Source organism: Microtus oregoni, unplaced genomic scaffold (assembly GCF_018167655.1).
Source record: "Microtus oregoni isolate MIOR12 unplaced genomic scaffold, Mior012 000022F_ref0000154, whole genome shotgun sequence".
In the NCBI taxonomy this organism is placed as follows: domain Eukaryota; kingdom Metazoa; phylum Chordata; class Mammalia; order Rodentia; family Cricetidae; genus Microtus; species Microtus oregoni.
The window spans coordinates 17,390,037-17,413,835 of record NW_024543081.1 but is presented as its reverse complement, the minus strand read 5'-3'; the positions used below and the strand labels follow the sequence as shown (position 1 = coordinate 17,413,835).

Sequence of the window (23,799 nt, the reverse complement as noted above, 5' to 3'; positions counted from 1 at the left end):
CCTCAGCTTTTTCCATCTTCTCCTCCTTCCTTGGTTATTGGGTCAAAAGCTGACACCCCCAAAGCCAGGGCCTGATTGACATATCATAGGTGATCATGCAGGGCTGGTGTGGGAAGTTTGAGATGGGGGGATATACGGATGGGGGACATTGCCCTTAGTAGATGTGGGAGCCTAAGGCTATGCGACTCTGACACCTCATCTCAACCTTCTAGTAGGTGAGGGCCTTCACAGAAACATCCTCAAAACAGAGGTAAACATAAACCTTCTGCATCGTAGGGTCCTGCTGTCCACTCAGACCTGGTCTCCACAGTCCAGCCCCATGGCTGCCTTCCCACATGCTGGGTGGACCTGTGCCTCCTCATATGCCTGACTCCCTGCCCAGTTAGCTCTGATCCCGAGCCAGCATCTCTCCCTTCCCTTTTCCCTCCCCTGCAGCTGTGTGAGCCACTTCCATCTCCGGATGAGTCTAGAACCTTCACCCAGCAGTTCCTGAGCCACCTCAACACAATTCCAGCCCAGCTCTGGAAGGCTCTAGAAGTCAAGAGAGTAGCAGACATTCGTGAACTAATGACACACGACAAGTTGTGGGGACAGCGAGTCATGTTATTTCTGGCCGTTCGCCACCCCTGTGGTTTTTACAAGGGACCTCCAGCACCAAGACTGTCCACTAGAGCCTGAAGCTTCTCTGACAGTGCAACCTGCAGAGAGAAATAGAGGGATCTGAGCCACTGGGGCTGGGGGTGGGGCAGGGAGCACACGGGACACAGGGAGGCCACCTATAGGCCTACCGGATACACTCGGGGGCTCTGCAGCTGCTTATGAGCTGGGTTGAGGAGGCTCAGGGACTGCTGGGCGAAGGTTCTGGACTCGTCCAGAGATGGAAGCGGCTCACACAGCTGCAGGGGAGGGGAAAGGGAAGGTTAGAGATGCTGGCTCGGGATCAGAGCTCAGCTGAAGTGAAGGCGCAGATGAGGGGCAGTCACCTGTCCCTGCTGCAGGCAGAGTCGCAGCAGTGGTTCCACCTGGGCTGGCTTTACAGTACAGGGCTCCTGAGCCCCTCGGGGCCAAACCCTGAGTTCCTGCCCAGCCTTGGGTGGGGGCTCTTCTGCCAACTGCAGTAGGTCCATTAGGAAAAACCCTGAGCAAAAGCAAGAAAAATGTCAAATAGGAGCTGGAGACTTGAAAAGGGGCAAAAGGGAAGTAGAGGAAGTCACCATCAGAGTCTAGGAGGCGGAAGGCAGCCTTGCTCCCTGGCAGTGTTTGCTTCTCGCGGTCCTCTGTCAGCTTCATTCGAGGTTGGCCTCCCACAGACACCAGCTGCAATGGCAGGGTGTTCAGATAGCTGGACCCCTGTCCCCTGCCATCCATGTTCTTCCAGACTTGCCCTACCTGGGGCCAAACACTCTCTTTACCTTGTAGACACAGCCCATAGAAGGCTGTTTGGGACAGGTGACCACACTGGTGCCAATGCCAATGACGTTCACCTCACTGCCCTGTGGGGAGAGGAGGTGACAGTGGGCCCAGCTGCCACCTGCAGAGTGCCAGAGCCCTCTAGACTACCCTCCACCTGTCCCTCTTCCACTCTACCTTTTGGGCCAGCCGTGCTAGCTCCTTCTCATCAATGTTGTTGCTGACTGCAATGGGAACGGATTCCAGCCAGGGCACCTGGAACCTGTACGTGATGGGTTCACAGGCAGCACCCCCTTAGGTGCTCCTGATTCACCCTGGCCTCTTTCCTTGATCCCTCCCTCCCCATCAGCCATGCCTATATTCACCCTTTTCTTAGGAACCCCTGGTGGTCCTACCCTACTCCTCCCTCCCAGAGCTTTTCCAGTTGCCCCCGAAATAGGACCATGGTCTTGGTATAGGAGAGACAATCCCTCTTGTCCAAATCCCATCTCCTTGGGACTCCCACAAGGAGTTTCTAGGAGGCACACGGCACCCCTCATGGGGAACTCACTCGGCACCAACAGTTCGAAAGATCCCACGGATCTCCTGAGCCTGCTGAAGCAGATCACCGCTGTCGAGCCTCACGCCCACTGCCCTGTAACCCAGCTCCCCCAATGCCAGGGCTACTGCCAGGAAGTTGGGAAGACCACTCCTGCATGTAAAAAAACAGGATCAGGAGCTCAGTCGCTTTACCGAGGTCAACCTGAGAGAATGCTCATACCTCACCTGCGCACACTGTAGGAATCTAGCAGGCCCTGGAAAGCCCGGGGAAAAGCCAGAGCATAGGCCACAAATGCTGCCCGTTCCCCTGGATGCGGCTCCTGCACCTCCAGTCCCAGGTAGGTGCACACACGCTTCAGCCACAAATTTACACTGGCGGCCAGGTCCACTGTGGGGCCCTCACTAGAAGCTGGAGCCAACATCTGCAGAAAGAGATTAGATAAAAGATGGTTCTAGAGTACAGTGTAAAACCTGGGAGTGGCTAATATATCGTGACCTGAGGACAAAGGTGATGCGATGTAATGCCAGCTTTCTAGTACAGCCTTATGCCAATCCACCAGCGTATACAGCAGGGGCCAGCCCACCCTAGCCGGAGTAAGAATTGGTTTGGAGATCTTGTCTTCTAGAGTAAGCTGGCTTGAGAAAGGTACTGACTGATTGGGCCCAGCATGGATACACACTGTACACACTGAGACAGAGGTAGGAGGATCAAGATTTCAAGACCAATCTGGGCTGCACGGAACCCTGACACAACATAAAACAGTACTAACCGGGTCAGGGGGCACCTCACTACCCGAAAATGAAGTGACAAAGGAATGGGCCAGGGTCCCTGCCACCGGCACACCTCTCAGTTGTCCAGCAATTGTGTTGCTGCTGCTGTTGAATCCTGGGTAAAAAGGCAGGCGGGCTTAGGGGACTCAAGGAATGTTGATACCTTCCCTTCCCCAACCTACGCCTTTTCCCGGCCTCACCGCCAAGGTAGCTGTAAATGGAGGCTGTGAAACCCCCATCTGGACCCTGAGCTCGCCGCAAGCCCATCTCTAGCAGTCTCTTATCAGGCCCTGCAATTAGGCGAAGTCGAGCAGCATTGGTGGCTACGAGGCTGTGGAGAGTGACAGGCCAGGAGAGCCCAGGTGAGAGTTGCAGAGTCACCTCAGTGTACCGACTTAGCCCCGCCAAGCTTCCGACTGCCTGCACCTCTCAGGAACTCCGCTTACCTAGCGTAACTAACCAGACACAGCAGGGGAGTCTCCAGCAGCTGTACCAGAAGGAGGGGCCCGGACACCTGCAGCAGTGGCACCTGCGGGACGAGTGATTAGTTCCAGAGCAGGACCTCCTGGATCACCCCCCACCTTTTATCTACCCACCCAGATCACAGGACACTTACACCAGGAAAGGCGAGAGAACCCTCTGGCAGGGCTCGCACCGTCACCCCAGAGCAGTCAAGATTCCGAAGATGCTCAAAGAATGCAGGGTCAGTGTCTGGGGGTAGCACTGAAGCCAGGAATTGCACGTCTGGGGGAAGAGAGAATACATGTGATCTGGGGGAGGACTTGGCCAGGCAAGTGCAGGTCCCCTCAGACAGAGGTCAGGGGCACAGGAGCGGGATTCTCTCCCAGCCGGAGGAGCACCAGTGCGGGTTGCGGAGCTACCTGCGTCCCGCAGACGGAAGGCACGCAGGAAACACAGACAGTCCCGCAGACCGGCGGCCAGGGCAAAGGAGCCTCCAAACGGACAGTGGCGGAAGAAGAGCTCGAACTCTGCTGCCTCGCATGCCCGGCCTGCACGCCAATAGCCCAGCGCCATGGTGGCCTGGTAGAGGTCGGTGAGCAGTGGCCGCACCACATCGCGCCCCTCGCAGTCCTTCTCCATCGCAATTCAGTACTGTAAATGCAGCGTGACAAGCCAGGCTAATGGCGCCCTACTCCGCCCCCCAGGGCACTCATCCAGGGAACTAACCGACCCAGAGGCGGGCCTTTCCCGGCAGCAGTGGGCGGGGCAAGCCACCTAAACACTGCTAGTGCAGGGACTCTAACCAGCAAGGTAGGCGACCCGCCTACCTCTACCCCAGCCTCCTAGACTCTGCTGTTTGCCCTTGAGAATGGTTCTTTCAGGATAGTGGACTTAACTAGCAGGGACAAAGGCAAAACAGCAACGCCAAACTTAACAGGGTTGGAGTACTTGATAAGATTGTACTTTAGCCTAGCCTTTTGCCCCAGAGCAGGGCTGGGCAAATAGGCTTACCTACAGAACTGCGAGCATCTCCCTGGAAAACCAGTAGCCCCTCGAGGTCAGAGCTACCTTTCAGGTGTGTTGGGAACCCAAGTACCAGTCAGGGGCATGTTTGTTCCACCCAGCTACCAGGCTCATAGTGAGTCAAAGTCCTAAGATAGTTTATGTTCAGAGTGGTAGCGAATGTCTTTAATCCCAGCCCTGGGGAAGCAGACACGAGGCAATCTAACAATTCCCAGGTCAGCCAAGCTATATAGCAAAACTTATTCTCAAAAAGAAAGAAAGGAAAAAAGTGTGGGTGCTTCTGTACTACAGGCAGACTTAAAGCTCAGAGGCCAGAAGAGGGCACCAGATTGCCTGGAGCTGAAGTTCATTACACCTGGTTGTGAGCTGGGAATTGAAACCCCATCCTTCCTCAGGTTACAGCTTTTGTTGGACCCAAGATCCCAGGCTCCACTGGAAAGCTTTTGAGGGGGAGGGAACACATTGCTTCCTCGTGGCTAAGGATCATGAACAGCACTGGCAGGGACCAGCCACACTTGGCACCTCTCACCAGATGTCCACACTATTTCATCCAAAACCCAAGCACTGACCACAGTGGAATGGGCAGGGAAAATTCCACACAGTACATCTGGCTGTCCATATTCTAACCGTCCCAGAACATGAAAGATATGGCCCCTTATTGGGGGCTGCAGAATCCTGGCCCCTTGACTTTCTTTGCCTGCTGGAGTGAAACAACTTGTTTTCCTGTGTCTGCAGCTGCTCTGAGCATGAGACCCTCATGAGTTCCTGAAGGCAGAGGAGTGAATTCTGGTGGGTTTTACAGCTGGAAATCCCAGGGGCTGGGGCATGGTTATATGTTAAGGATCCCTATATAAGCTTCCCTGGAGCACAATAAAGTTGGAATTCTTGTTTCAAGGATGACCCTTGTCCCTGTGTCTCTGTCTGTGTGTGTATGTGTTTAAATCTCCAGCCTAGTTCCCGGCTCCCATACCGTCCCATAGTGCAGGCGCTACAACCCCCCTCCAGTTAACTGCACTGCCCCTCCAGAGGTAAGGAGGGAGGAGTGATGTTAGATCAGGCCTAGGTTGACTCCACACAGTCACAACAGCAGGGACAAGAGGCACAGGGTGGACAAATGTGGGCCCAATGGATTTTGTTTCTGGCTCAAACAGCTTGAAGAGGCAAAAGGTGGGCTGGGCTGGGCTGGGCAAGAATGGCTAGAGCCTGGCACATTTGGCACACTGATATTGCACATCAAGTAACACCACAGAGCCAGTGTGCGGGGTCTCAGTCTTTAATCTCAGCAGGTCCTCACACACATGAATCACACACTCTCCGATTTTCAGATCTTGTTGAAAGCTGCGATGTCGACACTCTGCACCTGTGGACGGAGACAAAGACTGTTGCTGCGGACTGCCTAGAGGCCTACCTGCTCAGGCTCCACAGTGGGGTTTGACTGGGACCTGATCCTATGGAGCCAATGTCCCAGAACCACTTGGTCTTCCCACCCTGCACTCATGCCCACTCACATGCTCCTCAAACTTGGTGATCTCCTCTTCTAGCAAGTCGGTGCCCACTTTGTCATCTTCCACCACACACTGGATCTGCAACTTCCGGATTCCATAGCCAACAGGCACGAGCTTGGAGCCCCCCCAGACCAACCCGTCCAACTGGACGGAACGCACACAAGCCTCCAGCTGGGCCATGTCTGTCTCATCATCCCACTGTGAGAACGGGGAGGGGGAGGGCTGAGTGAGCATCTCAGAAACCTCTAGAATACCACAGGGAATGCCCATAATGCCCCCCCACTGCCACCACCAAACTATACAAGATAGTTTTGCTTAAAAACAGTCCCCAAATTACATGTGCCCCACTCCACATTTCTGTTCTTATGTTAAGGTCTTTAAACTTCCATCAAGACCTAGGAGGCTGTGATCAGGCCACACAACATGCCAGCCTCCAGCTCCAGTTATAAGGTTCTGTTTCTGGTCCTCCCAGAGGCCCACCACCACTCACAGGTTTGACATCCAAGAGGATGGAGGATTTGGCCACCAGTGAGGGCTTCTTGGCTTTCTTCTCTGCGTACTGCCGAAGCCTCTCCTCCCGTAGTCGGGCCGCCTCCTTGTCTTCTTCCTCCTCATCACTGCCGAACAGGTCAATGTCATTGTCCTCATCGTCCTCTGCTGGTGTGGCGGCCTTCTTGGTTGGGGGCTCCACTTGACGCATAGGAGACACATGCTGCCACAGAGGAAGGGAGGAAGGCGAGACTCATTTAGCCCTCTGGAAGACGAAGCCAGCCTGCCCTGAGGTTCAATCTTGCCTGGGTTAGTGGGCAGGTGGAGGCAGAAGCCAGGAGCACAACTCCAAGGTTCCTTCCCAAGTCAGCAAGGGTACTCACCTGGGTCTGGGGGGCTGTGGCTCTGTGAGTAGGTAAACTCTTCTCCAGAGTGCTCAGCCGGGCCTCCAACTTGGAAACGGCCTGCTGCAAATCTTGCACCACTGTGGGCACAAGGGAGACACCAGTCAGATAGCAGAGGCTGGAACTGGAGCCCCACCTGTCAGGCCCAAGCCCTCACCGCCTCGAAGGTTCTGGTTCTCCACTTCCAGACTGGCAATCCGTACAATGAGCTCACTATGATCTCCAGCAGGTCCACTGGAGGCCCCAGGGCCCGAGCTCTGCAAGGGAGGGGAACACTGGTCTTAGTATTTTAGCCTGCTTCTAGATTCCCTTACAGGCACTCAGAAGCAGAGCCCAGACCAAGCTGAAGGTCTGGCAAAGGCTGTTTTACAGGATCCCCTACAGTAATTGGTCAAGGAACTGCTGGAGAAGCGACACAGGAAGGCCTAGGGAGATAAGGGACCACAAAACAGACTTTCTGCTTAGGGAGAGCAGGGAAGACCTGTGGTCTTCAGGGAATGGCTGTACAGCCCACTGTGACTCTCAGCCAAGCAGAGGATAGGACAAGGGAGCCAAACAGAGAAAGTAGCAGGACTTACAGTCCCAGGGGTGGCTTGGCCCAGGGCCTCAGGGGGTTTGGGCAGCATCACCTTGAGCTAGAAATAGGAGGGGAAAGCAATTGAGAGGCCAGACAGAAGGAGCATGGAGGTGGTGCCGGCACCTGTGATCATGCTCCTGAGGTGGCCCCAGCAGGGCACAGGGCAGGCTCCCCGTGCAGGAAACCCATGTGTCTAGCTTCATGCTCTCATGTTAGTTCCATTCACAGTGGGAGTTACTGGCTGCGAAGAAATAGTTGCATGCAAGTCCTAGCCCAAACGGATCTGAGCAGGCCCTAGTAGGACGTCCTCTTAGGGAGGGTGGTGAGCATTCTTAGTATCTGCTAGGCAGAATCTGCTCCACACGAGAGCAACAGACACACAGGTCTTGCCAAACACATGGCATAGCAGCAGTTGGGCTAACAAATGTGACTTTCTTTCTTTTTAAAAACTTGCATGTGGCAGCAGAGCCCTATGGTCGGATTCTTGGCACAGCTAGCATGGAAGGGAAGATTCCTTCAGTCACCTGTAAGCAAGGCCAGGCAGTTCCGAAGACTAGAACATGTGACTGTATGCTAGGCTGGGATGCCGGGACTGTTTCCACAACACCTGAGGGCTCTCCCACACCAGACAGCAGGCCTGGTACCAAGGAAAGGACCTGGCAAGGGGCAGCCCAGAGCCAGGGCAGTAAATGGCTGCTGAGAACGACTCAGTTTTCTGGGCTGAAGCTCAATGTGTCGGACCAAGCACAAAATCCCCCTCCCTAACTCCATGTTCACCGAGACTGAGCTTCACTGGGTGTGCATGGGATCGTGAGTTTGGTTGAGGATGACAGGATGTGAACTAACAGGAGTCAGGCAGGACCAGGAAGAGCTCAGGGGTGTGCAACCTTCTGAAAGGCTGTGCACTGCTGACCATCTGGTAGACTAGTGCCCTAGGAATGGCTGTACTTGAATCTCCACGTTAGTTTACACAGCAAAGCAGATTTAACAGATGGAACTATGGGCCTGGATCAGTGGTTCTCAACCTCTGGGTCGTGACCCTTTCATAGGCGTCACCTAAGACCGTCAGAAAACAGATATTTAAGTTATGAAGTAGCAATTAGACAATTTTACAGCCAAGGGCACCACAGCACAAGGAGCTGTGGTAAAGGGCTGCAGCATTAGGAGGGCTGAGAACCACTGCTCTATGCATGGCAGCGGGGACGAGAGAAATAGAGGCAGGGATGACCAGACAGAGGGGATTTTCTCCAGACTTCTGAAGGACCCCATGGACACCTTGGTTCTGCTCCACAAGATGCCTCTAAAGCTGCTGTAGAGATGGCAGTGGGCACAGGCCTGAAGGCACAGTAGGGAGGTTAGGCCCTCTGTATCCAGGACTTCTAAGCGAGAAAACTTCATCTGCAGCTGGAGGTTTGAGGTTATTTTTGTTTTGTTTTTCAAAGACCTTGTTCTACAGTGCAGATCTCAAAGTTGTGGTGATCCTCCTGCCTCAGCTTTCCCAAGTGCTGTCACTGTACATCTAGCCAGGAAGACCCATTCCAGCCAAGATTTGGGTTTTTTTTTGGGGGGGGGGGGGGAGAGTGAGACAGGGTTTCTCTGGAATCTGTCCTGGAACTCACTCTGTAAACCAGGCTGGCCTCAGTTTCTTTTCTCCCATAAGTAGTAAAAGGAAAGCAGAGCAGAAAAAAAGCTAGGGCCAGATGGCTGGGGAAATTTTTTGCCCCTCTAGAGAGCAAAGGAAAACAAATATACTGTCAAGAGAGCAAAATGCTGAGGGCAGCAGTGGCTGCCTTGGGAAGAGTGGAAGTGTAAGGACCTGAAAGGTCAGAGGCCAGCACGTGACTTGTGAATTCCCACAGCCATATGCTAAGATATGTGATGGGATCAAAACTACCAAGAGGAGGGCTGGAGAGATGGCTCAGTGGTTAAGAGCACTGGCTGCTCTTCCAGAGGTCCTGAGTTCAATTCCCAGCAACCACATAGTGGCTCACAACCATTTGTAATGAGATCTGGTGCCCTCTTCTGGCCTGCAGATGTACATGCAGGCAGAACACTGTATACATAATAATAATAATAAAAAAAAAATACCAAGAGGAACACCTGCAAAGTTCTTGAAAATTTACTAGCAATACCACCACTAATTTAGACCAAATAGGGGATCAGGGCGAAATATTAAAAACAAAAACATTTTTTAAAGGCTGAAGATCTCTACCTTCCACAGGTAGAAAGGCTGTTTAAATTTCAGCTTCAACAGTGCTGTTGTGAGCACTGTATCCCAGGGCCACATGAGCCACAAAGGACAACTCAGGAAGCCTGGCAGGAGTCTGAGATTGTTTGGGACCAGTGGCCCTTTCTACATTTCCCTGTTTCGAATGGGAATGCCTGTTGACTACAAATCTGTTGCTTTACACAGCATGCTTTCAAAAATGGCAAACAAGATTCAGGGCTTAAAGACAAAACAAGAATCTGAGCTACCTGTGTAGGTTCACAAGTCTCCTGTGACGATGGGGTGCAGGAGGGCCACAGAGAGAGTGGAGGCTGACAGGACAAGAAACCAAAGAACAAACATTGCCCCAAGGAGGGGGGCAAGTAGGAAAGGACGCTCAGAACATCAGAAGGAACCCAACTCCATTGCCTCTGGCCCTATTTCAACCTCCAGCCTTCAGAGCCATCTGATGACAAATTCACATTGTCTTAAGAAGTATGGCTGTGGTAACCCACTAAAGAGCCATCAGAAAACCTGTTCCAGGACATAAGCCCATACAGAGATAGCCTGAGGGCCTGACTTCTCTGGAGTGAGAAAACAGGGCAAGTCTGCCTGCCATCAAAAGGGTACACCTTTCTCAGCTGGTCCAGTATGCTAGAGCTAGATGGGGTACACCCAGCCTTGGTCTGAGACCCCAGGAGCCATGCAGAGTGCCCCCTTCCAGGCGTTAGTTCAAGATGATGCTGACTAGCATACCTCACTAAATAATTATCCCCTTTCCAGGAAGGGCCCCACCAAATCAGGAGGAACAAGAGTAGTCTAATGGATCGGGATGTGTGCTTCTTCAGCAAGGGAGCAAGCAGGAAGGAAGAGTCTTGCAAGGCATGTACCTACAATTCACACCCTACAAAAATGACACCCCTTAAGCCCAGGCAGCCCATGGCAGGCACCACAGGAATAGCTACAGTAACTCCAGTATGCACGAGAGAGAGACATGGAAAAGTCTAGAGAGCAAGACCATTTTCCATGGCAGTGTGGTTACGGAGGCCTCAGCACTCACACACTACAAGAGCACAGCACCTCACCCTGTGCCCTAACTTGCTCCAAGGCCAAAATAGTCAGCAGTGCCGAAGGGCTGAAAAAAACCACATCTCAGACATGCTGTTTGGCCGAGCACGAGCCCATGGGTACATGGGTCGCAGGTACTCACTCCGGCCAGGGATTTCTGGATGTTCTCTCTGGCTCTTGCAATGTCACGGAGGATCACGCTGGCACCATTCTCCTGCAGACAGTGCAGAAAGAACTAGTCTTTTTTGCTTTGGTTTAAAAAAAAATTTTTTTTTTTAACACACACACACAAACCCCACACACAAAAACAAAATCCCTAAGAACCCTCACTCAAAAAGCAAGAATGCATTACAAGGAGATGAATGCATTACACAGAATGAAAGCTCCCAGGACAGTGAAAAGCAGAAAGTGATTGAGGCCAGGACCATAAAGTCTGCAGGCAGCTGTACAGCTGAGGCCTGGCCACACACCACCCCAGACACCTGTCTGCTTGCTGGCCCCAGCTGCCTGGGAGCAGCAAGAATGAGTCCCATGTTAGGATCAGAGGCCAAGGGCAGAAGCACCCCAGGGTTCAGCCAGGCCCTTCTGAAGATCCCTTCAACAGGGCCCCTTGGTCCTAACAAGTGTCTCTGGCCCACCCGGTTCTGCCAGCCCTAAGCACAGTGCTCACCTGGCGGGAGCCAGCAGCCACAGGCCCATTCATCTGCTCATAGAATTTCCTCTCCGCATCGTCATATTTGAACTTGTCAAACCAGATCTTCTCGTGCACTAGAAAGTTTGTGGCCATTTTTCTGCTGAGATGGGAAAAAGTGGCCAGGTAAGTGGCTAGAAAAAGTTGCAGTCAACCTCTGGCTTCCCCTTCCCCACAGGCACCAGGTCTATCCTGCCTGAGTACCTTGGACCAGGCAGAGTTAACAAACAGGAGTGCCGTGAAGGCTTTGGCATGCTGGGCTAGCTCACAGTCCTGCTTGGCTCACAAAATACCTCTCTGTGGCTAAGACCAGTGTTCAACACCAAGCCCTGTCCACAGACAGTCAACAGTCCTCCCATCCTCCAAGTGGGTTTCCCCTACCAGGACCTGGATGAGGAGTATCCCTAGGCCAGTCCTCCAGACCACCAGGCACGCAGGCCCTGACTTCTAACCACACAATCCAACCATAGCCCAAACCAGCAGCAAGACCACAAAAGCAACCGTAAGATCAGCAGCCAGCCGCCTACCCACCGTTCAGCCAAATGGGTTTGTAACAATGAGACAAGTTCACTGTCACCTAAAGCATGCAACATGTTTGTCTTTTTCAGTATGTAAGTACTCTTAGTACATGAGTTTTGATTAAGAGGGAAAAAACCGTCAAGAGTACAATGAAAGCCCTGTTCTAGACCAGGGTCTGGCTCACTAAGCCTATGCAAGTCATGTCCCACCATGGAGGTCCTAAACCTGGAGCAGTATGGGAGCTAGGGGCTGCAAAGTTTCCACAGAGCCCACCGTTCACTAGCCCATCCTTCCTACCAGCTATGACAGACCAACCAATCTCCCTGCCAATTTTCTGTGTAGCAAGCATCATGCCATCATTAAACAAGTGCCTTCTAACAAGAATAGAGCCCTGACACAGGGGCAGGTAGGTGGCAGACCACTGGGCTCCATTCCCATTCTCCCCTTGCTTGTGTCTCTTCCATGTCTATCCATCAGACCTATCTGCCTAGGGGCCACCTCCAATGGTCACACATTACGACCCCAAAGCCTTTCCTGGCCTTCAGATTCCACTGTTAGGACTCCATCCACTTGTACTGGAGAAAGACCCCTTGGGGGCTCTGGGCTAAAGGCAGGTTTCTCTCCTCACTGGAGGTAAAAGACAAGCACCCTTCAGTCTGTCCATCACGTGCAGCTCTCAGGTTTAAGGCCCACCTGGCCTCCAAGAGCACACACTATAGCCTGGGCTGTGGGTGTCAACACCTGTCAGGTGCCAGAGACCCAGCTACAAGGTTTCCCACCCACCCTGCCAACAATCTGTCTTCTGGGCTCCGTGATAGGGGGCTTTGCCTCATGTAGACCCCTTCCCCAACCAACACCAGCAAGTCAGAACTCTGTAACCCTCAAGGGCAGAGCACTATAGGTGCCCACCCCACCCTACATTCAAGCTGGTCAGGTCCACAGGGGGCACGAGGGACACCAGCCTAGAGACAGCTGTCCCTAGTATGCTCATAGCCCAGGTCAGTCCCAACACCTGCAGCCATATTTCTCCTACTTGGGTTTCAGGCTGGACATGGATGGGCCAGAACGGGGCGTGGGTCGGTGAGCCAGGGAGGCAGCTTCTAGGCGCCAGGCTATGCGCAAGGCCTCAGCAGCATGGTGGCGGCACTCAGCACTGTCGTAGGTAGGCTTGCTGAGCCAGGGGGCCTCTGCGTCCTTGTGTAGGAAGTACCAGTAGGGCAGAGAGGAGGGGGCCTCCCCATCAGCCCGTTTCGACCCAGCTCGCTTGTTTCCTACTGCATTGCGACTCCGACGGTCTCTGCGGCCCCTCCGGGCACCCTCTGCCTGACTGGCTCGCTCTTGCAGGCGTACTTTCCCTGGTGGGTGGCCATCAAATAGGGCCTCATAGAAGCCCCTTTCAGCTGCATCATACCGGGGCTTCTCTAGCCACACCTCCCGCACCAGTGCTTGCAGGCTGCCCAGAGGCGGCTGGCCATTAGCTGGTGGGCAAGGCTGGCAGGCCAGAGCCAGGTCCGGAGAAGCAGCCTGCTGGCCTGTGTCAGGAGTCCCCTGCCTGCGGCTCCCCTCTACCGCCAGCAGCAAGGCCTGAGACCACTCCACAAAAGCCCGCTCAGCCTGATCAAAGCAAGACTTGTTGACCCAGATCCCCCAGATCACGTGGTGGCAGGCCACATGGCTTCCATGCGTACAGGGGGCTCTAGGGACCAGAGCAGGTGGCTGGGCTGCCTGAGCGGCCACATCTGCCAGCCTCTGGCGGTAGGAGCTTTCTGCCTGGTCGAAGAGGGGCTTGTCCAGCCATACGTGGTCAGCTGAGAGGCCCACGAGGGCCAGGTCTGACTGGCCAAGCCAACTCTTGGGGGAGCGCTTCCTCTTTTTCTGTAGGGGCTTCTTGCACTCGTGGCTCTTCCTAGGATCACTCCTGCTGTCGGTGGAGGGGGCCTCTGCCTCGTCGGGGTCCTCTGTGTCCTCCTGGCTGGGCCCGTTCACAGCTGGCACCTTGGCCAGGAGCTGCTGGACCGAGGCGGCGGCTCGCGTGGCCTCATGCTCATGGAAGCGCCGTTCTGCATCCTCATACTTGTGCTTGTCCTCCCAGACGGTCTCCAGCGCACAAGAGGCCTTCCCACTCCTCATCTTCGGGCGCAGCGTTAAAAAGCAAGCACAAGAAGGGCAGTTGCAACACGGCAGAGGCACCTGCCTCCCTGACCCTCCGCAGTCTGGTAGGTAAGGGTGGGCAGGGAGGCCTGGGCAAATGAGAGGGCAAGCCACCGAAAGGGGCTTGACCAGATGACATGCAAGGGCACAGACGTCAAATCCATACCAGGAGCATTGGTAAATACAAAATAGCATACATATATAGGCATACACCCACGTCTTATTGCATTTGTTGCCTTTGCTAACCCATAAGCCCACAGCTTGAGAAAAGGATCTAAACAACACCTCCAAACTCGGCAGAACCTTTTCTCAAGGGGTCCCCAGATAGGGTGCCAAACAAAACAAACAGCTGTACTCATTTACAGTAGGCTTTAATAAAAACAATCAGTAGGCTCTCTCTTTTTTTAAGTGTAAACACATCCCATGAGATGTATAGTAAATTACTCATGGCTTACAGAAATCAAGCTTAAGACTGGCTGTGCTTTTGTATATGCTGAGCCTGACACCTAGTGGTGGCTGATGTTTCCAGTTCACTGACAGGGACTTGTCAAGGTGGATGGAGCCCAGCAAGTAGCCCATCACTGAAAGACACCTAAACCTACCCTGGCCACACAATAACCCTGTCCAGACTCATGGGCCTTTCCGGAGCAGGGGCAAGAATCTTGGGAAAGGGAGAGTGTCTCTGTGAGCCTGACTGACCTCACAGGGATGGGTCAGGGATTGACTGCCCACCAACAGGGATCCTTAATCATCTGAACCAAAGGGTCATCATGGGGCCTTCAGAGTCTCAGGATACCATATCCCACTGGCTACTGTAATCAGTAGACAGGACTCTTGTCTCAGGGGCCTCAGCAGGGTTTGGTTCTGAAGCGCACGAAGCACACAGCAACAGCCATAGGGAGGACTTGCCTCCACTACTCCTGAAGCTGAATGTGGCACTATGGAAAAGACAGGCTCCAGGCTCTACCAGCCAGCCCAGAAGGCCACAGGTAAATAAATACTCCTAGTGCTGCTTTGCCCTAGAAGGGTAGCCATTCTAAGACTTTGTAGTCTGGACTCAACTAACAAAATTCGCGGACTGGGGTACAGATGCCGCTAACATGCTGCTGTGGGTCCGTATGACACCCTGATTGTCTGGCAGGCTCTCGAGCAGTGGAAGGGAACCCTTCGGCTGGACAGCAAACCTTCCTATCATCGGCTAGGTCCTTTTCCTAACACACCCGACAAAACACTTGACTGGAAGAGTGTTAAGCTATCCAAATCTCACCCATGCTCAGAACCTCAGAAGAATCAAATTGTCACGTTCTGGAGCCTACCTCTAAGTCAGAGCTATCGTTCTTTAATACAGTCCACCCAAGCTCTCTCCACTGTGAGGAGCCAGGACCAGGAGCCACAGGGACCCAGTGCAGAGAGGTCTCTAGACCACCCCCTCACTTACCAAGGCCAAGTGGCAGGGGCAGGGGCAGGGACTGAGCAGGATCCCAGGAGGCACAGCATTGTGACATCACCCACTGTCACTACGGGGGCAGTGCATGCCATCACAGCAGGACCTGACTGACTCCTGGTTTCCAGTCCCCCAGGCTGCGCTGCTCTGCTCTCAGGGAACGCTACAGGTCTAGGTGGACCCTCCATTCCCTTCAGCAACACCCACTAAACTGGCTCTCTACCAAACTTAAGACTTGGTTGGAACCCTCCTGAAGGCAACAGATGTAGCTACTTCCAAGGGACAGGGCCACTAAGACTGAATACTTCCTTAGGCCACCACTTCTCCATAGGGCAGAGGGCTGTATGCTGACTTGCTTGGTGCCAGGGCCACATGGGTACCTACTTGCTACTAGAACAGGTAATCACACCACTGCCCTGTCCTAGAAAGCTCAACTCTGCCTAGGTGTGCCTCCCTCGGGCAAGGTAATGGCTGGGGGTTCCTTGGCTCAGGTGAAGGGAGGAGACACAGGGCACTTCGCAGGTGTACTTACTTTTGCTTTGGCCTCCTAGGACAGCATGAAGGAAAAGCAGCAAGGTTAGAGCAGTGGGAAAGGCCACCCATGCCAGTCAGCAGCTTGGGCAGCCTGGGTGGCCTTTTAGAAGCTGCTTGTCAAGGTGGCATGGCAACAGAGTTGATAAAATGAGACACACCATCTAATCCCAGGTGGCTACCTGGTCCTCATAATTGAGAGGTAGCACTTTCCCCTTAGCCCCTGATATGTAGCTCTTGGATTCCTAATAACTAGGAGACAAGCAAAAAACCACCATGGAAGCTACCTGCTCCCACCCTGTCCTTTCCTGTGTCTACAGCCTGCAATAAGGCAAGCTAGCACCTACAGATGCTCCCTTAGCTGGGGAAGAAGGCTCCCCTTCACCGGCAAGGACACTCCCCCACTGCTCTATCTCCAAGGGACCAAGTGGTCCAGACAGCTCTAAACTGTGGGCTCAGCTGCCACCAAGGCCCAGTGACGATGCTGATACTGGGTCTCTTATCTCTGAGTTGGGGAGATAGAGACCAAACAGGGATGCCAACCCAAGACAGCACAAGTAGCAAAGGCTCCCAAAGGACATGGTCTTCCCCATCCTACTTTACCCACAGGCACACAACAGGCTCGAGGACTTTAACCAGTCTGCACCCACACTGGGCATACCTGAACTCCACTGCTTCCCTGGAGGACACACACATGCAAACCCACAGCTATCCAGGAAAAACAGCCTGGGAACATGCAGCCGTGAATTTCTCAAACCCCCACAGGTTCAAGTCTGTCAATACCCGTGTCCCTACAACAGGGTTGGCCTTTCTTTCTCCTGAGGTTTTATCTAGGCAATAGCAGAAACATGCTAAAGAGACAGTAATGCCGGAAAGCCAACTTCCGGAGAAGCAGGCTCAGACATGCCAAAGGACCTGGACAAACACCCTTGCCCTGGCTCCTGGATATAGGCTGGAGTCCAGAAAGCAAGACTGGTCACCAGAGGTAAGTTAAGACCCTTTGTGTGTGGGAGACGAGAATCTCTGAGCTCTGGAGGGTCCTGGATACAGGCACCTCATGTGGTAAGACAAGACCTTATAGGTCCTAAGTACCAGGACTCAGACCTAGCCCCACTCACAAGGAACTTGCCAAAAGAGCTAACTGGCCAGCTGTAGCCTCCGAGGGCCAGCCTACATCTGCTCTCCAAAGAAGGACACAAGTGTTTAGGGCTCTCATAGCTTCTACTAATTTGGACTAATCAGGGCTCCTGCCAGGGACACTTCTGGCTAGGGGACTGGACCCCGAGGAAGATGAGAACAGGTATGTCACAGCTGTGCCCCACAGCAAACATCTGAAGGGTTCCACGTGCTGGTAAGAACAGAGAAAATTTCCCTCCGGGCTGGCTTTCTGAGCCCTAAGCCCCACACTTTCTGTCCTCTGGACGTTCTGAAACGGCATGTCACCCCATCAGTCAGATCACTGATGGGCTTCCAATACTCACTGTCCTCGTGAGCACGGTGGGTAGGGAATGTCTGCCAGCAAGTCCAACTCACACCCCTGCACCCCAGTAGCAACACCCCCTTGCTCAGCTAGCCTGAGTCTGTGAACCAGGGCTGCCTATCAGAACTGCTTGAGGCTGGTGTCGCAAGGGGCAACCGGTAGCACTTGGAATGTGGAGGACTCGAAGCAAAGGCTCTCTCTTTAGTCACAACCAGACACGCAGTGGGGGAGCCACACTGCCGTTTATCTAGGCACAGGGGTGATAATGCCCTGGATCTTTTCTCCCATGAGAATTCTACATTCCCAAGTTCCCACCCTGCTTCTCTGCTCTGGGATGTCCCAATCCTTTCCAGAAACACTGGCCTGTGCTGTTTGCCTATCTTGAGCCCCAAAGGCTAGTGCTCAGCCTAAACCCAGGCAGCCTCAAATGCCATGTTTTGTTGGTTCTATTTCTGTTCCAACCTGAGGTACCCTGACCTGACACACAGGTCCTGGGGCTTGTCAGACAGCTCTTGCTCTCTTAGCTCTTCCTTTACACTTGATAACACCTGTGCCAAACCTCATACTTAGGGAATGATCGTGTGACATCTTAGACCCAGAAAGGAAAATAAAGGCTCTGACTGGTGTAACCACCCCAATGTGCTGAGTTAAGTGATATGTGGAGCTGGAGACCAAGGCATGTTCCAGTACCTGGAAATGTCTCCAATCTGCAACAAGTACACACCACTGCCTACAGCCCCCCAAGGGCCACTCTTTCTGACCGTCAAACCCTCTCATGCACCTCTGCCTCGTTTGCAGTAAGCCCTGGAGCCTCAGCTATCCAAAAGCTGAGCCTGGAGAACTAGCCCTGTACCAGCTTCCCCCTGAAAGGACAGAAAACCATGCAGCGCGCATCTCAGGTTAAGAAAGTCTAAGCGGCTCCCTCTGCCAACGCTGCCGATGTTTATGGAGTTCTGCAGTCAAAGTGGAGGCTCATGCTGAACTAGCACCAGAGCCTGGGAGGGGACTCCTCATCCCTTTGAGGACTTCTTCCTCTTGACTCTGCTGCCCCATGGGATTGGCTCAAGGGGCACCGGGTGGTCCTGTTGCATCCATCTTTTGCTTCATCCATGAGGATCCGCCTGAAGTGAGACTGAGTTATCATCCCTGAGTGATAGGGCCAATTCAGAAGCATCCCCCCCCCGAGGGGGGGGCATCTCAACATTAGTTTCACCAAGTTCTTTTGCTGCGAGGTAGCCTTTCACTCTAGAAAACCATGATGCTGGGAGAGAGAGAGCGCTCATGTATTAGAAAAAGAACAGCCGGTGCCCTTCAACGACCCTTTCCCGAGAAAACTGCCCAGATCATCTTGTTCAAATCAGTAAGTGGCCCCGTTACGTTTGAGCCGACCGGCATCACATGCCTTTTCTCTACCCCTGTGTTCGTGTGCCTCCTAAGTTCCACAAGGCTGCACCCGAATCAAGTTCCCTCTACGCCTTAGAGCTCGGTATGCCCTCGGTGCTTAACCGCAAGGTCCTAGGAGGCAACAGCTGGGGCAGACGAACGCGGGCCCGGTAAGGGTGTCAGTCATGGCCGTGGCAGGCCGCCGCGCGGCCAGCCTGAAGCAGCGCTCAGGAAGCTGGCAACCATGTGGCCACCGGCCCGGCCCCACACAGGACCAGACACCCGCCCGTAGCCCTCACTGATCCATTGGAGCCAACCCGAACGGCCCGGGGCCGGGGCACTCCAGCCTCCGCCGCACGTGCGCTCCTTGAGGCGGGGCCCGCGGTACTCACACGCCAGCCAAGGACGCAGCAACCAAAACCTGGAACTGCAAGCTCAGGACTGCAAAGGAAAGGGAGGGCGACCGCGCAGCTCCCGGAAAACGCAGTGGCACAGACCACAGAGGCCCGGCGGGGGACACAACCCTGAGCACGCGCTGCCTCGCCCGCAGAGCATGCACCACAATACATGCAGGAACTATTTTGGCAGAAACAACGGGACAACTACCTCGGGCGCCGCGCTTCACTCGAGGAGTTATTATAAACAGCAGAGAACCGGACGTCCCAACACTCAGCACCCCTCCAAGGCATGAAGAGTGGGGCCGGCCGGACTAGGGCGGGACGAAACGGATTTGGTGTGCGCACGCGCTGCTGACGCGTCCAGACCGTGCGCAGGCGCCACGAGGCGGAGGGGGCGGGACTAGAGCGCCTGTCCCGACAGGGCCGGCGAGACAAAAGGGAGGGACCCGGGCAGCCCCGCCCCCGAGCCCCGCCCCGAGCGGCCCGCGCGGGGTGTCAGGCTGGCTAGCCCGGTGGTCCCTGGCGCTGACGCCATGTACCCCATGAGCCCGCCGGCCGGCCCGGCCCTGCACCCGGTCCCTCATCGTGCTCGTCTTCCTCCGCCCCGGAGCCTTGCTGAGTCGCCGCGATCACCGGCTCCCGGCCAGGGTCCCGTGGAGCGCCCGCCGCCCACCGCGCCCGAGCCGCGGCCCCGCGTGGCCGTAAAAATGACTTTCCGCAAGGCCTACTCCATCAAAGACAAGCTGCAAGCCATCGAGCGCGTCAAGGGCGGTGAGCGGCAGGCCAGCGTGTGCCGCGACTTTGGCGTACCGGGCGGCACGCTGCGCGGCTGGCTCAAGGACGAGCCCAAGCTGCGCTGGTTTCTGGATCAGCTTGGTGGAGAGGTGGGCACGCAGCGCAAGAAGATGCGTCTGGCCAACGAGGAGGAGATCGACCGCGCCGTCTATTCGTGGTTCCTCACCTTGCGCCAGCACGGCGTGCCGCTGTCCGGTCCGGTCATCCAAGCGCAGGCTGAGGCCTTTGCTCGCCAGATCTACGGCCCCGAGTGTACCTTCAAGGCTAGCCACGGCTGGTTCTGGCGCTGGCAGAAGCGCCACGGCATCTCCAGCCAGCGCATCTATGGCGAGACCGAGATCCCGGCCACAGGCCCTGCACCTGTCAAGGAGGAGCCTGCACAGCCACCCGGCGCAGTTTTACCTGACAGAGCGCTGGCCACTCTACCCCACTCCGAGGGCGGCTATGGTGACGAACAGATCTACAACGCCAACGTTACTGGTCTGTACTGGAGGTTACTTCCGGAACAGACCTCAACTTCAGGCGTTCGGGACTCCAGCGGGCCTAGTGGGTGCAGCCGGCGCTGGCCCGGCGACCGAGTGACAGTTCTGTTGGCCGCCAACCTAACGGGCAGCCACAAGTTGAAGCCACTAGTTATCGGACAACTACCAGACCCACCCAGCTTGCGTCACCACAACCAGGACAAGTTCCCGGCCTCCTACCGCTACAGCCCGGATGCCTGGCTCAGTCGTCCTCTTCTTCAGGGCTGGTTCTTTGAGGAATTCGTCCCTGGCGTCAAGCGCTACCTGCGCCGAAGCTGTCTGCAACAGAAGGCAGTGTTGCTAGTGGCCCATCCACCCTGTCCAAGCTGGGCCACTAGGGTGCCGGCCCTGGAAGAGAGTGAGGAGACTCCTAGGCAGTGCCAGCCTGAGCTCCTTGGTTCCCCAGAGCAGCTGCAGACACCTGATGGTGCAGTTCGTGTGCTTTTCTTGTCCAAGGGCAACAGTCGAGCGCACATCCCTGCGCCGCTGGAGCATGGTGTGGTGGCAGCCTTCAAACATTTGTACAAACGAGAGCTGCTGAGGCTTGCTGTGTCTTGTGCCAGTGGCTCCCCACTAGACTTCATGAGAAGCTTCATGCTCAAGGACATGCTATACCTGGCTGGCCTCTCATGGGACCTGGTCCAGGCAGGCAGCATAGAGCGCTGCTGGCTGCTGGGTCTTAGGGCAGCCTTTGAGCCCGGGCAGCAGCCAGCCCACCAGGTAGAGGAGGCTGCCGAACGCAGCAGGGTGCTCAGTGACCTCACACATCTAGCAGCTCTGGCTTACAAGCGCCTGGCACCTGAAGAGGTGGCAGAGTGGCTGCACCTGGATGATGATGGAGGGCTCCCTGAGGGCTGCAGAGAGGAGGTGGTTCCTGCAGCCCCTCCATCCCCAGCCAGCCTGCCCTCTAGCATGGGGGCTGGAGAGGAGGAGGAGGAGGCTACTGAGCAAGGAGGAATGTTGGTACCTACTGCTGGGGAAGCTGTTTGGGGTCTAGAGACAGCTCTGAGGTGGCTGGAGAGCCAGGATCCTAGAGAAGTGGGGCCAGTGAGGCTAGTGCAGCTACGTTCCCTCATTACCATGGCACGGAGGCTTGGAGGCATTGGGCCCTCATCCGCAGCTTCTCATGGTGGTGTGTGACCTCTGGGGCCCACTGGCCTTTTTCCTGCTGCACTGGGAGAGAGGGGGCATGCACAGTCTGCCGTCTTCCAACTTTTCTCCCTGGTATAGTCTACTGTAGAGGTCCAGGGGTGCACGCCCAACACAGCGTGGAGGAGTTCCATTGGTAAAGGATGCTCTGTCCTGTAATCCACAGCATCTTGGGGAAATAGTTTAAAGGAGCAGATGCTCTTTGCTGAGTAGGCACATGTGGGCCCATAAGCACAACACCTACTGGAGATCAGTTGACTGTACCTCCGTTCTGGCCCCTATGGGGCTCACCCCTACCCCTGCCCCCACGTGCACTGGATGAGGCTGCTGCTTCTGTTTCACCGGCCTCCCCGGTGCTGCCTGGCCTCGTCTCAGTGGGAAAGCACTTGGTTTTGTTTTAAAAACAAGCAAAAACACATTAAACCTGTTTTAAAAGATGCTCTTCATAGGGAACCATGAGTGCCGGAAGAGTGAGGTGGTCTCTGGGCTCTCTTACCCTTGCTCCGATAACTGAAGGCCCTTGTAGTGCTGGATCAGAGTTCAGGCTAGGCCCCAGTTCCTTGACCTGGGGTGGTGTACTCACAGAGAGTGGGATGCAGGGAAATGGAAGCCCAGTACTTGGTGAGGTTTTGGATGCAGCAAAGTATAGTTGATTCTGTTCTGCTTGGATTTTTAGTTCTTCAGAATACTCCATTCTGATTAGATCTTCCACTCCTGATGTTGGCAAGTGTTTGGATTTGGACCCAGGTGGCTTGACCAATGGCAGGACAAACTGCCAACCACTTTGTCTAGCTCTAGGGCTGTCTGATCTACCTGGAAACGGGTGACAGCCTTTGCAACCATCTGAGAACATGACAGTGCCTTTGAGTCAACCTCTGTACACCCATGGGCTCTTCCTGCACCAGACCCGACCCTAGACTCATCCACCTCCTGGCATTGCCAAGAGTGTGGCTGGGGAACTATTGCTGGATGGCCCAGGTTAGAGAAAAGACTCTAAGAATATCCAGATTTTGAATCACTCTGGTGCTGTGTCCAACTGCAGATTCAGATTGCTCCAGGTGGTCTAGAGCTGAGGCACCTGTGTCTTAGGGAGGGCCAATATTGCCTTTGCAGAAATACTGTCCTGAGCCCCTGTCCTAGTACTGGCCCCTTATCTTCACCTCTTCCCTCATAGTCTGAGCCTTGAAAACACGATGTGGGGAAGGGCAAAGGATGCAAGAGCTTGGCAATGGATGGAGCCGTGGATGAGGTATCCAAAAGTGATCTGCATGTAAGTCCAAGAATACAGCTCCTTGGAACCACACTACACCCCAGTCAAAAATCTACGTAAATATTAAGAGTTGAGGGAACACATGGAACAAGAGAACGGAGGCTCAGGTAGCAATCTCTATCTGTACACATTGGAGCCCATCTGGTCTCCTATGTACCTGGCCTCAAGCCTAAAGACCTAGAGGACTTTGGGCAGTCGTGGCTGGTAGAGGGTCTCCAACATTAGCAACTTGGATGGGGTTTCAGAAGTCTAATGTTATACCATCAGCTTCCATATCACCCAGGTACCCAGGCTAGGAGCTGCCTTCAGGCTTTGACAGACCTGCTTCCAAGTCTGTGGAGAGGTAGACCTGCCTGGGCTTGGATTTACAGCCAGCCTGGGTAGCGTCAGCAGCTGCTCCAGCCTAGGCTACCTGTACTGTTCTATCGGAGAGCTTTCCATCGGCTTCTATCTTTGTCCTTTCTATTGTGTTTCCTCCTTTGGCCTGGGCCCAGATAAACTGGGGTTGGCAGGGACTAGGACTCAGGAGTGAGACCTCTCACCAGCCCCTCTAGCTGTCTGAGGACCCAAGATCCTGGAGGTTGCTATGGTCCCATATCGCTGCCCTATAAACAAGCAGGTGTGGGCTGACTGGGTCAGAGAGCTCCTGTCAGGCTTGTGTCTGTACGCTATCATTAACTGAGACACCCAGGAGAAAGTACAAAGATGTCATCTCAGGCTGGGGATGCTAGGGTGCTTGCTAGGGTGCCTGAGGTGAGGCCCTGGGTTTAAACAGCAGCACTATTTTTTAAAAAATGCAAATTTTTAGACTGGAATATGCTGCTGTTCTTTACATGCTATGGACAGAGGTTCTGGTGGCTGGGTCCTAGTTGTGGAGGAGGCTGCTTTACCCAGGTACCCGTTTGTCCCAGCAGGAAGTCCTATATCTCTGGGGCTTGCAGTACTGCATATCTGTTACACAGGGGCCTTCGCCACACAGGCAGTTGTGTTGGTTTTTAGTGTCTGATGGGGC

General features: G+C 54.5%; 2 protein-coding genes across 14 annotated transcripts; both read right to left on the bottom strand.

The window, feature by feature from the left end:
* Positions 1-585: 585 nt before the first annotated feature.
* Naprt (nicotinate phosphoribosyltransferase) lies at positions 586-3,910 on the bottom strand. The gene is made up of 13 exons (XM_041672418.1): positions 3,603-3,910; positions 3,338-3,465; positions 3,168-3,250; positions 2,922-3,052; positions 2,721-2,836; positions 2,176-2,372; positions 1,961-2,101; positions 1,588-1,672; positions 1,413-1,493; positions 1,215-1,317; positions 984-1,138; positions 789-896; positions 586-698 (listed from the first exon to the last, which is right to left on the bottom strand). The coding sequence occupies exons 1-13, from the start codon at positions 3,820-3,822 to the stop codon at positions 636-638; spliced, it is 1,611 nt and encodes a 536-aa protein (XP_041528352.1). The 5' UTR covers positions 3,823-3,910; the 3' UTR covers positions 586-635.
* Positions 3,911-5,463: 1,553 nt separating this feature from the next.
* Eef1d (eukaryotic translation elongation factor 1 delta) lies at positions 5,464-20,390 on the bottom strand. 13 transcript variants are annotated; one of them, XM_041671860.1, is made up of 11 exons: positions 20,014-20,213; positions 15,793-15,807; positions 12,699-13,795; positions 11,126-11,249; positions 10,598-10,669; positions 7,183-7,239; positions 6,762-6,861; positions 6,584-6,684; positions 6,202-6,423; positions 5,715-5,909; positions 5,464-5,566 (listed from the first exon to the last, which is right to left on the bottom strand). In XM_041671860.1, the coding sequence occupies exons 1-11, from the start codon at positions 20,050-20,052 to the stop codon at positions 5,528-5,530; spliced, it is 2,061 nt and encodes a 686-aa protein (XP_041527794.1). In that variant the 5' UTR covers positions 20,053-20,213; the 3' UTR covers positions 5,464-5,527. The 13 variants fall into 13 exon arrangements, with proteins under 13 accessions (XP_041527794.1, XP_041527797.1, XP_041527793.1 ...); XM_041671863.1 differs by lacking the exon at positions 20,014-20,213 and adding an exon at positions 19,047-19,126; XM_041671859.1 differs by lacking the exon at positions 20,014-20,213 and adding an exon at positions 17,962-18,970 and having other exon boundaries at positions 11,126-11,246.
* Between the last annotated feature and the right edge of the window lie 3,409 nt (positions 20,391-23,799).

Coding starts and splice junctions, on each gene's coding strand:
- Eef1d (XM_041671858.1), bottom strand. CDS start 18,048: ATGAGAGGGTTTGACGGTCAGAAAGAGTGGCCCTTGGGGGGCTGTAGG. Junction 6,862..7,182: donor GCCAAGCCACCCCTGGGACT/GTAAGTCCTGCT, acceptor CCTCCCTTGCAG/AGCTCGGGCCCTGGGGCCTC. Junction 6,685..6,761: donor GAACCAGAACCTTCGAGGCG/GTGAGGGCTTGG, acceptor TTGTGCCCACAG/TGGTGCAAGATTTGCAGCAG.
- Naprt (XM_041672418.1), bottom strand. CDS start 3,822: ATGGAGAAGGACTGCGAGGGGCGCGATGTGGTGCGGCCACTGCTCACC. Junction 2,837..2,921: donor CATTTACAGCTACCTTGGCG/GTGAGGCCGGGA, acceptor CTTTTTACCCAG/GATTCAACAGCAGCAGCAAC. Junction 897..983: donor TCTGCCTGCAGCAGGGACAG/GTGACTGCCCCT, acceptor CCTCCCCTGCAG/CTGTGTGAGCCGCTTCCATC.